Here is an 11,716-nt window from a genome sequence, read left to right as displayed (position 1 = left end):
CACTTTTCATCAACACAACGTAGAGCTCTTGGGAGATGCCATAACGCAACTCTGTACAAAGCCACGCCCCATCAGATGAGTGAAAGCAGCAAGGAAGCTTCTTGGAATGGTGGCCAGGATTCGCAGAACTCCAACCCCAAATGCCATTCATGGAAATCCAGAACTTCAAGACGTCTTGTGCTATGTTGGATCAGGATGGCCTAAAGACTTTTGCAATTCTTCAGAGGTGAGTCGGAAGAACTTTGCAGACTGTGGATGACTGAGTGAACCGGAAGGCCTAATCACGAAAGGGAAGCGCATTGTTGCAGCACAACAAATGAGGAAAGAGATCCTATAACTTATCTAGACCAGAACTCATCCATCCACCAAGGATGTCAAGGTCTAACCATGGGCTGCTGTAAGTGATCCAAGTGGACAGTGTGATAGCCAGGTTCTGGAAGGGGCAGAAAGAACAAAATCTCATGCTGTGACTTCGCACAATGGGAAGGATCCTTTCATCACATGATAGACTTTAGGAAAGGTGAGCAGCTGAACTGTAAGGCTCACCTGGCTTATTTCTCAGGTCCTGCTTTTCAAGGTCTATTGAGCTATTTCCCTTGCCTGAGCACTGAAGAATATGTCTGTTTGCTTTGGCACACCTGATCAACATGACCCACAACGCAAACCCATTTACAGTCACAGAATTCCAGTCATTTATGGCATCTGGAGAAATGGCATCTCCATTTAGCCTGGAGAAGAGAAGGTTAAGGGGTGATATGATAGCCATGTTCAAATATATAAAAGGATGTCACATAGAGGAGGGAGAAAGGTTGTTTTCTGCTGCTCCAGTGAAGCGGACACGGAGCAATGGATCCAAACTACAAGAAAGAAGATTCCACCTAAACATTAGGAAGAACTTCCTGACAGTAAGAGCTGTTCGACAGTGGAATTTGCTGCCAAGGAGTGTGGTGGAGTCTCCTTCTTTGGAGGTCTTTAAGCAGAGGCTTGACAACCATATGTCAGGAGTGCTCTGATGGTGTTTCCTGCTTGGCAGGGGGTTGGACTCGATGGCCCTTGTGGTCTCTTCCAACTCTATGATTCTATGATTCTATGTAGCATGCATTTTCATTTGTCAACCCTTCATCAAATCAAATGAACTGTGCTGCTATAGGGCTGAAAGCACTTTCTGAAGAAAACATGATCTTCATGCTTCGAATCAAAGAATTGTAGCGTTGGAAGGGACCCTAAGGGTCATCTCCACCAACCCCCAGCAATGTAGAAATCTCAACTAAAGCAATCATGACAAATGGCATGTACCCAGATGAAATGCACCCAGAATCTTTTACAATGTTATAGAAATTAACATTTTAAAATTGTGTGAGAACCCTGGAGATTATTTATTTATTAGACTTTTAAAGTCGCTAGTTACCTGAAGTTCTTCAAGCAACTAACAATGCATTAAAAATATAAATATGCTAAACTAGGTGTCAGCAAACTTTTTCAGCAGGGAGCAGGTCCACTGTCCCTCAGACCTTGTGGGGGGCCAGACTATATTTTGGCAGGGGTGGGAATGAACAGATTCCTATGCCCCACAAATAACCCAGAGATGAATTTTAAATAAAAGGGCACATTCTACTCATGTAAAAAACACACTGATTCCCAGACTGACTGTGGGCCGGATTGAGAAGGCAATTGGGCCTTAGTTTGCCTACCCATGCACTAAACTATCAAAACAAAAATTACCCTGTAACAGCTGTTATAAGAATTTTAAGGTCCTATACAGTGGTACCTCGGGTTAAGTACTTAATTCGTTCCGGAGGTCCATTCTTAACCTGAAACTGTTCTTAACCTGAAGCACCACTTTAGCTAATGGGGCCTCCCGCTGTTGCCGCTCCACCACAGCACGATTTCTGTTCTCATCCTGAAGCAAAGTTCTTAACCCGAGGTACTATTTCTGGGTTAGCGGAGTCTGTAACCTGAAGTGTATGTAATCTGAAGCATATGTAACCCGAGGTACCACTGTGTGTGTGTGTGTGTGTGTGTATAATATATTATATATAATAGATGGATTCAGGAATTAAGTAGTTATAATAACAAGAGAGTGGTCAAAACCCAGATAATGCAATCAGGTAACCTGCCAGACAGGAGATAAACAACATACTCAGGATTCTGTTTTAGAGGACCGCCTCCTGTGATGTATGATGCATTGGAGGAGGTGGTCCTGGGATACACCCCTTCTGGGATGTATGTATCATGTTTCTGGGGTGGTCTGGAGTTTGAGGGTGGGCAATTTTAAAAGTCTATATAAGCGGGGGGCCCACCTTTGTTCTGGGTTGCTCCTCTTTCCTGTTTGTGGTGAGTGAGGACCCTGTTGCAACAGTTTAATAAAGATCAGGCTTACTAGCTGCTTTGCTTCTCAATATTCTCTGGTGGGTCTCTGTTATTTTATCCTACAGATAGAGAACCTACAAAAGGACTCTATATGGGCTCTTGGGTACCCCATAAGGCAAAAGGAGCAGTTTTTTTCTCATAACACAACCATGGGAGGTTTGGGCAGCACCCTAGTAAGAAAACATCATAATTGTAGTCTATCGAAAGCCTGGGGGAAATGTTGTATTTTACCTGGTGCTGAAAATATGTCAACAAAGGCACTAGGCACACACTGCTGTAAGATTATGGCTCAAAAAACCTTTTTCACCTGGCATTGAACCAATGGAATTAATTCTTTGTTCAGAACTCATACATTTCTGCTGTCTCATGGCCCAGAAGTCATGTTTTCTCAGTATTTTTGCACAACACCAAGCCATAATATCTTTCCTCAATGTTCTGAAAGTCTGCTAACCTTGCCGTTTTATTTTTTTCTGCACTTATGTGTAATTTTCTGCACAATCTGCAGCCTCTCTCTGTTTCACAGGGCTGTAGCCATAAAGAAACAAGGCAGAGTCCTGGCTCCCTCAGAGATTCTCTATGCCTCCTTGAAGAATTTTCAGCTTTCAGTGTTAAAATAGCAAGTTTTTAGACCTTTTACCCGAGGGATATAAAAGAAACCATGTGCACAGTATTCTATGTGAACCCTCATTAAGACAGGGGTGGATAATGTTTTTGTCAAACCAAGGGCCGCATTTCCTTTTGGCAACCTGCTGAGGGCCATATGGCTGTAGCCAGGGGAGCAACAAATGTAAATTTCTACACACAGACCTTTTTATCTTCCATTCAACACCCAGGGCGGAGAAGCAAAGCCAGTGAGGCAGAGGAGGAGATGACTTGGGGAACATTCTGAGGGCCAAATAGAGGGGCCTGGAGGGCCGCATTTGGTCCCTGGGCCTGAGAATCCCCCAGGCTCCACTAAGAAGCAAAATGTTTACAGGGCAATCCTGTAGGTCCCATTCATTTCAATGGAGATTACGCCCTGGTACCTGGGCATAGGATTGCAGCCTTTAAAGACCTTTAAACATTTTAGGTTAACTGTTATTTAACTACTCGCTCTTCTTTAGTCACACCTTCTCCTTTAAGATGGCCCTCACCGCAACCTGGAGGCTACGGTCTTCTTGCATCTCTATGACAACAGTGGCGGAAAGGATCTTCCCCATCTGTAGAAACTAAAGTTGTGGGGGCTTGTTTTTTTTTAGACATGGAGTGAGGAGTGCAGGATCCCCTCTGCACCTTAATTCCCTGAAATTACTCTCCTTAGTGCTTTTCTTCTGAGCCAAACTGCAAACCAAGGAGTGATGTTGGCTGATGGGGCAAAAAAAGCTTGCAAAGAGATGGGCTGCGGCAGTGCCAGATTACCAAATAGGCAGAGTAGGCACCAGTCTATGGGTCCCATGGCTTTTAGGGGCCCCGCAACAACAGACAAAAATAATATTCATTTGATCTTGAAAGAAAATTGCAATCATGCTTTCTTAGTTCACTGTTATCCCACTAGAGCATCATCCCCCCCCCCCCCCCAGATTTTGACTGCCATGGGGCCTCCACAGGGTTTAACCCGGGACTGGGCTGTGGTGAGAAAAAAAGTGGCATAGGGAGATGCCTAGAGAATACCGGGAATTATAGTTTACCCCCTCACAGAGCTACATTCCACAGCACCCTCAGCAAACTACAGTTCCCAGAATTCTTTGCAGTATTCCAAAGAATCCTGGGATTCAATGTGCATTTAAAGCCAATGTGCATTTAAAAGATGTTTCCCAGGAAGACCCTCAAGGTGAGGATGAAGACCAAGATATTTGCTCCCACCGTCAACTGGTATTCCAAGGTACGCTGCCTCTGAATCTGCAGGTTCTATTTAGCGACCGGGCTGATGAGAACATTGGGTGCTGGGTCAGAGCCGAGGAACAGCTGAGTCAGGATCCTGCCTCTCACAAATGCCTTTGGGAAGTCCACACAAGCAGGGGAATGAAGGCAATTGTTGCTCTCCCCATCAACTGGTATTCAGAGATATACTGCCTCTGAATACGGACGCTTCATTTAGCCTTCATGATGAATAATTGACGGAATCTTTCCCCCAAGAGTTAGCTGGTAGCCTAATTCTGATTATAGAGTTGTTTTCCCTCCTGCAAGCTGACCAGCCACACAAAATAATAATAATAATAGATTTCCATAGCATAACCGTTAATTTCAATGCACCTATTGTTATTTCATGCACTGTGCTATCTGCACAAATACAGCTCTGCCTCGTTTCAGACCTTGATGGGGAAGGATAATAAAATAATAATAATAATGATTATTATTATTACTATTATTATTTAAACAGGGCCAGGTAAGATATGGAAGGTGAACTTGGGATCTGGATGGAGAAGGAAAATTAAATTACAGTATTAAGGTAAAGGTAAAGGGACCCTGACCAGTATGATAATTATGATGGCAATTATTTAAACAGGGATGTCTAAAGCATGGAAGGTTGACAGATCTTGATGGAAGAAATAAAAGTATGATTATTATTAAAACAGGGCCAAGTATATGGAAGGCCGACTCAGATTCTAATGGGGAAGAAAAATTAAATCAAAGCATTAGTATTATGGTAATTATTGTCATTTAAACAGGGAAGAATAAAATATGGAAAGTCGAGCTGTACACCTTTGATGAAGAGGGAAAACAAAACCATAAACTTTTAGTATTATTCAAACAGGGATGAGTAAGAAGATATGGAAGCCGATCTCTCCCATCTCGGTAGCGTGGCCGAGCGGTCTAAGGCGCTGGATTAAGGCTCCAGTCTCTTCGGGGGCGTGGGTTCGAATCCCACCGCTGCCAGTACACTTTTGCTCGCTTCCTTTTATTCAAGGGAGCCTCTCTGTGACGAGGCGGCGGCGGCGAAGAAGCCTGCGCACATAGCGCCCCCTGGCGCCCGCGTCCTAGCAGCGCCGCTTCCCCGGCGAGCATTATGGGTAAGAGGAGGAGCCGAGGTGTGTTTCCCCACCCCCTCCCACGTGCCTGCCGGAGTTACACCAACATGGCTGCTGGCTGAGATTTCCCCCCGCCGGACCTGCAGGCACGTTGCCGCGAGGAGGAGGAGGAGGAGGAGGGGGCCGGGAAAGGCAGCCTCTCCCCTCCACCCCTTGGAGCCACGAGGTAGGAGAAGCAGCAGCGGCGGCGAATTGCCTCCCCATTGCCGGACTTTTGCAAGCTTCTGGGGTTGGTTGCATGCTGCTCTTTTTTGCAAGGCCCGGGTCGTGTGGATCCTCCTCTCCTTTCCTCCTCCCCCCACCCCTCCCTCTCTCTCTCTCTCTCTCTCTCTCTCTCCCTGTTGCAAATCTTGGGAGTGGGGGGAGCAGGAGGGGAAAGTAAAGTGGGGGAGATACGCGCCAACCCTGCAATGTTTGCCTAGCAAAGTGGGTGGGCCCTATAATCTAAGGGGGCATTTCAAGGGGGGGGCGGTGAATTGCATATGTGGCGAGGGAGCCTTCACGCTCCTTTTTCCTCCTCTCCGGCAAAAGTTACAAGGCCAGGGGTTCGAGATCCAGCGCTCCCCATCTCTCTCCGCACCTCCCCCCAATAAGCAGCCTCCCTAAATATGTGTGAGCTCTGCAAAGCCTTCCCATTGCTGCATAGTTACATCAGCCGCGCTCCTTCCCGGCAAGGAGCCTTCAGGAACATATAAAATAAAATAAATAATGAATGAATGCTTTGAGTGAGTTTTTCAGGCTCTCCCGAAGTCTTCCCTGGGAATATTCTCTCCTGATCAGGGAGAGAGAGTTGTTTCTGCTGGGGCGAAAATCCATTTCCTCTTTCTCTGCTGTATGGTTACATCAGGGTGACTTGACTTGGGAGGTTTAGTCACTGCCAAGAAAAGGAGTTTGTTTCGGTTTTTTTAAATGAGCAGGTGCCAATGGACACCTTGCCTCTCTTTTCCCCAGACGGCGGGGGGGGGGGGAGTTATTAGTAAAGTAGAATAACCTCAGTTTCCCTCAGCCATGAGTTCTATCCTACATTGCAAACTTATTGAGATCTCCTGATAGCTCTGGGAGAAAATAATTGTCGTCCAGTTCAGCTTGAGCTTTGCAGTCATGGCAGGTGATTTACCGTATTTTTTGCACCATAACACTCACTTTTTTCCTCCTAGAAAGTAAGGGGAAATGTCTGTGCGTGTTATGGAGGGAATGCCTGCGGGTGGCATGCCTATGAATTTTCCTCCTCTAAAAACTACGCGCGTGTTATGGTCGGGTGCGTGTTATAGAGCGAAAAATACGGTATATATATGTGGAAGGGTTCTTAGATCAATGACATTGGGGTGCCTGTTTTTCACCTTATCCTTGGCTGCTGCTCTTTTACCTTTAGGAGTTGAATGTGGGTTTTGAGTGTTCAATGCTAAATTACTTTAGAGCAGGGAGTGGCATTCTGTACTTGGGCCCAGCCTTGCATAGCAGTTGCACTGACAATGAATGAGCTTTACCAGGGAGTTCTTGGTGACTCACTGACCACCTGACCTGCCTTGGCTCCTGAGTTGGCTTCTATTTATTACGCTGCCCTAACACAATATTGGATGATGGCTGTCCAAATAGATTCCTCTGCTAGGGTTGCCAACTCTCCCCACCCCTTACAGTCTCTGGTTGCTTCTGTGCCTATAGCAGCACTTTGCTCAGCAAAGCTTTGTGGCAAAGCTTTCACAGGCTGCTGCCAAGAAATTAATCCGCTCTGAATTCTGCAGATTGAGCAGCTGACCTTAGCAGGTAATTAAATATATACATATTATTTTCATAAAAATACAAGGACTGAATAAAAAACAACAGCCCTGTCCCTACCAATGCAACAGCAACGCTACACTTCCATGAGGATTAAGTCTTACCTCAACCCAATAATATTTATTATTTTTTACGCGTTTACCCCACTTTTTCTCCAGGTGGCATCCGTGGTTCTCTTCCTTCCTAATTTATCCCACAACAACCCTGTGAGGTTGGTTAGGCTGCGAGACTGTGACTGGTCCAAGGTCACCCTGTGAGTTTCATTGCTGTGCAGGGATTTGAACCCTGGTCTCCCAGGTCCAACACTCTAACCACTACACCACTTTGCCAGGGGTTGGAGGAGGTGTTGCTGGGTAGTCTGCCATGTTCATATATGTTAAAAAAAACAACAAACCAATCTGGGAGCCAGTGTGGTGTAGTGGTTAGGAGCGGTAGTCTCGTAATCTGGGGAATCAGGTTCGCTTCCCCGCTCCTCCACATGCAGCTGCTGGGTGACCTTGGGCCAGTCAAACTTCTTTGAAGTCTCTCAGCTCCACTCACCTCACAGAGTGTTTGTTGTGGGGGAGGAAGGGAAAGGAGAATGTTAGCCGCTTTGAGACTCCTTAAAGGGAGTAAAAGGCGGGATATCAAATCCAAACTCCTCCTCCTCCTCCTCCTCTTCTTCTTCTTCTTCTCTCCCCAAGTCATTGTCCTATCCTCTTGCATCTCTGAACTGACTTCTCAGCTCTTCTATGGCAGCTCATTAGCAGGTAAATATTATCATTATTTGTTTACAGCATGGAGACAAACTTTACCACTCATGAAGGTTTGCACATCCAGCTGCTGTTATGCCAAGTTTGCTAAGAAATGAGAAAAGAGAGTCCTGGTTTAACTGAATTTTGGTGATTTCTCTTTCTTCTTTTCCAGTTCTCTCGAAACAATACTAGCAACACCACTTTTCTTTCCATGCTACTATGGCAAATGAAGAAGATGACCCAATTATACAGGAGGTAAATATATACATGTCTTCCATTTGCATTGGCTTCAGGACAGATTAAAGAACATTGTATGTTTCCTCTTGGGGTTTTCAGCTTTGTGTGCTTTTGGCCATGGAAATTGGTGGCGAGTAATTGATTCGGGTTGGGCTCCATGATGAAGCACTCCAAATATGGTGCTGAGCCTGAGTGGCTGCCAAAGAGGGTTGTATAGTTCTTGGGGATGATTTTGTAAACTTCTATGTGCTAAATAAAATGTAACATGCCTTTTTTTTAACCTCCCTCCTCCTTTTGTTAGATTGATGTGTACCTGGCCAAAAGTCTGTCAGAGAAGCTGTATCTGTTCCAGGTATGTTAATTGTCGAATTAACCTGTTTAAAGGGGAAATGAACTAAAGCAGGGGGCAAGGAATCTGTTCTCCTTCAGATGTTAGACTTCAGCCAGTGCTGCCTCATTGGGGGGCAGCGGCAGTGGTGTCTTCCTAGCAACAGCAGTGCTGGATTTGCTGGGATGGAGAGAGGTGAGGCAGCAGCGTTAAAGTCAGGGGAGCTTCAGGGCAGTGGCCTCACAGGTGTGCAGACATTTGTGGGAGCCCCTGTGACAACCTGGAGCTTCTCCAAGCTTCCTGTGACTTTGCCTGACCTCCACCAACCCCCACCCCGCGAGTAACTCCTGACTCCAACCCTTGTCACTTCAAACCAAGCATGGCCATGTGATCGGAGTCGAGTTGTCATTCAACATCTGGAGAGTGAGAGATACAGGCGGGGTCCGGGCAACAAGGCCAAATACGCGCAACTAAAGATATAAAGGCTAGTTTCTAACACTGAGGAGAAGGGTGCCAGCGCATCTTAAATCCTACAAATTTAGGGTTGTACCCATTGTGGCTATTGTGCTCACTCAACAGGACTTCTCCCTCTGCTCATCTCCCCTGCATGCAAAATTTGCTCCAGAAGGTTGAGGGAAACCCCCAAAACGAAATTGGCGAGAGAGAGGGGAAGCCCTCTTATGAAGCATTGGATTTCAGCTGGAAATCATGGTTCATTGGGAGGAGGCTGCATCTTCTCACCCCCCCAATATGTGAATGCACCAAAAGTGGTGGTTTGTTTTAGCCTTAACAGCAGCAACTTCTTTGTGTTTTCATAGTATCCCGTTCGCCCAGCTTCGATGACGTATGATGACGTAACTCATCTTTCGGCAAAGATAAAACCAAAGCAGCAAAAGGTTTGAGCCTATTCTCTTTTTTTGGAAATAGTTGCTTAATAACCAAATTGAGTTATTTTTGAAAAGTTATGGCTTAGTAGAGCCACTGCAGTCAGTGTGCCAGACCTAGGACAGCCGGGGCGGGGCATCACCAGGTAGGGCTGGGGACATTCTTCATCCTCAACCCTGGAAGGCTGCTGCCAGTAAAATGGAGACTGTGTTGGGCTAGATGTACAAAGTGGTCTGGCTATTTATTTCATATTCCATAGAATTTGTATGGTCATAGGAAAAAACCTCAGAGTGATCTATGAAAAGGATAAAGCAATAAAATGATCACTAAAATATTTACAGCGATAAGAGCACAATAAACCACAGTAGAATACTTAAAACAAATTAAAACTCATACAAACTTTCTAAGCACCTGAGAAAAGTTGTCTAAATAGAAATGGGTTCAGCAGGCGCCAGAAATAATACAGTGACGGCGCCTGCCTGGTATCAATAAGCAGGGAGTTCCAAAGTGTCGGTGCTGCCACACTAAACAACTGAGTTGCTACGGATGCAGTGAGCACTGGCAGAGGAAGAGGCGTGCGGGGGGAGCGCACCGCCCTCGGCAGCATGATCCTGGTGGGGTGCAATCGCGGCTGCGCCCGCGCTGGGCGCCACACCCTTGAGTGAAGCTCCACCACTAAGCGAGAGTATTATTTGGCACCTGTAAATGTGCCAGTTCCACCGATCGAAGCCGTCAACCATTCCCATCAGGCTTGGTTTCCAGACCATTGATCATCTTGGCTGCCCTCCTCTGCAGACATTCCAGCTTGACAACATCCTTCTTAAATTGTGGTGCCCAGAATTGGACACAGGATTCCAGGTGTGGTCCGACCACGGCAGAATAGAGCGGCACACTTAATGTATTTTTCCATCTATAAGACGCCCCTATGTATAAGACGCCTCCTATTTTTGGGGACTCAGACTTAAGAAAATGGGGGGGGGGAGATGGCCCCGTGTATAAGAGACCCCCCTAATTTTTGACATTTTTAAGGTAAAAAAAACCTAGTCTTATAAATGGAAAAATATGGTACTTCCCTTGAAATGGACACTATACTTCAGTTGATGCAGCCTAGAATAGCTTTAGCTTCTGTATGTTGTCACTCTTGAAAACCTAATGCATATTTTTTTTTAAAAAAAGATTTAAATACATCTTTTTTTTCTTTTCCTATTTTATAAAAAAGGTTCCCTCTTAATACAGGCTTACAGTTACTGTTACAGATTTTAATCAGACACTTTGTGTTTTGGTTCATCTTTCCCTGATTATTCTATTCTGCTTATTAATTGTCAATGTACTGTTGATCTGCTGGTGCTTAGGTTGAGCTGGAAATGGCCATTGACACTTTGAACCCCAATTACTGCCGCAGCAAAGGAGAGCAGATTGCGCTCAACGTCGATGGCACGTGTACAGATGAAACCAGCACGTATTCCTCGTAAGTACCATTTTTGCTATAGATCAAGGAGCTGGGTTTTGACTCCACGATTGCTTGGCCAGCAGAGTGAGGCAGTGGAGATGTGCTGGGCCTGTAACCGAGACCCCAAAGCCCTAAAACGTCCATCGCTGCCATCTCCTAGGAGAGACTCCTTGTCTGCAAAACCTGGGCACCAGCTGCATGCCAGTGTTGGTGATATTGAGGTAGATGGACCACTGGGTCTGGCTTTTGGCATAAAGCTGCTTCCTGAATATAAGACCCTGAGTGTTCTGGGGGACGGCAGAGGATCTGCTTTGCAGGTGCAGTCCCTGGTGCCTCCAGAGAAGGCGGTGGAGAGCTCCTGTCTGAAACCCTGGAGAGTGGCTGCCAGTCAGAGTAGACAACACTGAGCTGTATGGACCAATGGCCTGACCCATACTAAGGCTGATTTCCGTGTTAAAATCAAAATATGCATATAGCCTGAAAGCTGAAAGCAATGGAGCAGTTTGTTTTGCAGCTGCTCAACCTGTGGCTCTTTTATCATGTGTAAAAGGATACGTCTGGGTTCTTTCCCTCTTCTGAACACAGAGCACCCTTCCCCCCATTCTACACATCATTTTTTCTCTAGTAGAGTTGCTTTCAATCGTCGTCATCTATCTGAATCTTTGGATCCAAACTTAATTACTTAAACGTAGGTCTCTCTCCTCTTTTCCCTTTTCTCCCTTTGTCTTGGAGTGCATTTCCACAGTAGACATACTGGTTTAGTGGCCACCCCTCTTCCCTAAAGAACTCTTTTTATTGTTTGTGTATGTTTGATAGAGATCTCAAAACGGCAGCTGGCATTGACAATCCCCCAGCTTTCCAGGGTGGAGAAGCCAGGTTTAGCTAGAAAGATCATGGTTGTGTCTGCTCTCTCTTATCCCCGAACTTG

The 11,716-nt window shown here is 45.7% G+C and overlaps 1 protein-coding gene and 1 long non-coding RNA gene across 3 annotated transcripts in view; both read left to right on the top strand.

Annotated features, from left to right (window-relative positions):
* LOC310831355 overlaps nucleotides 1-1,444 on the top strand; it is a 51,162-nt gene extending 49,718 nt beyond the window's left edge. The window contains exon 3 of the long non-coding RNA XR_014557798.1: nucleotides 1,096-1,444. This is a non-coding gene — a long non-coding RNA (uncharacterized lncRNA). The remainder of the gene's footprint in view (nucleotides 1-1,095) is intronic.
* A 3,936-nt stretch (nucleotides 1,445-5,380) lies between these two features.
* Nucleotides 5,381-11,716, top strand: part of POLR3E (RNA polymerase III subunit E) — a 37,076-nt gene continuing 30,740 nt past the window's right edge. The window contains exons 1-5 of one of the 2 annotated variants that reach the window (XM_083711532.1): nucleotides 5,381-5,544; nucleotides 8,061-8,143; nucleotides 8,427-8,477; nucleotides 9,272-9,349; nucleotides 10,691-10,806. In XM_083711532.1, coding sequence (XP_083567658.1) covers nucleotides 8,108-8,143; nucleotides 8,427-8,477; nucleotides 9,272-9,349; nucleotides 10,691-10,806 — 281 coding nt within the window. In that variant the 5' untranslated portion in view covers nucleotides 5,381-5,544; nucleotides 8,061-8,107. Of the gene's footprint in view, nucleotides 5,545-8,060; nucleotides 8,144-8,426; nucleotides 8,478-9,271; nucleotides 9,350-10,688; nucleotides 10,811-11,716 lie in introns of those variants that run through there. The other variant, XM_083711533.1, reaches the window with a different exon arrangement.

Source organism: Podarcis gaigeae (assembly GCF_964106915.1).
Source record: "Podarcis gaigeae genome assembly, chromosome: 14".
NCBI lineage: Eukaryota > Metazoa > Chordata > Lepidosauria > Squamata > Lacertidae > Podarcis > Podarcis gaigeae.
This window is presented reverse-complemented; position numbering and strand designations above follow the sequence as displayed.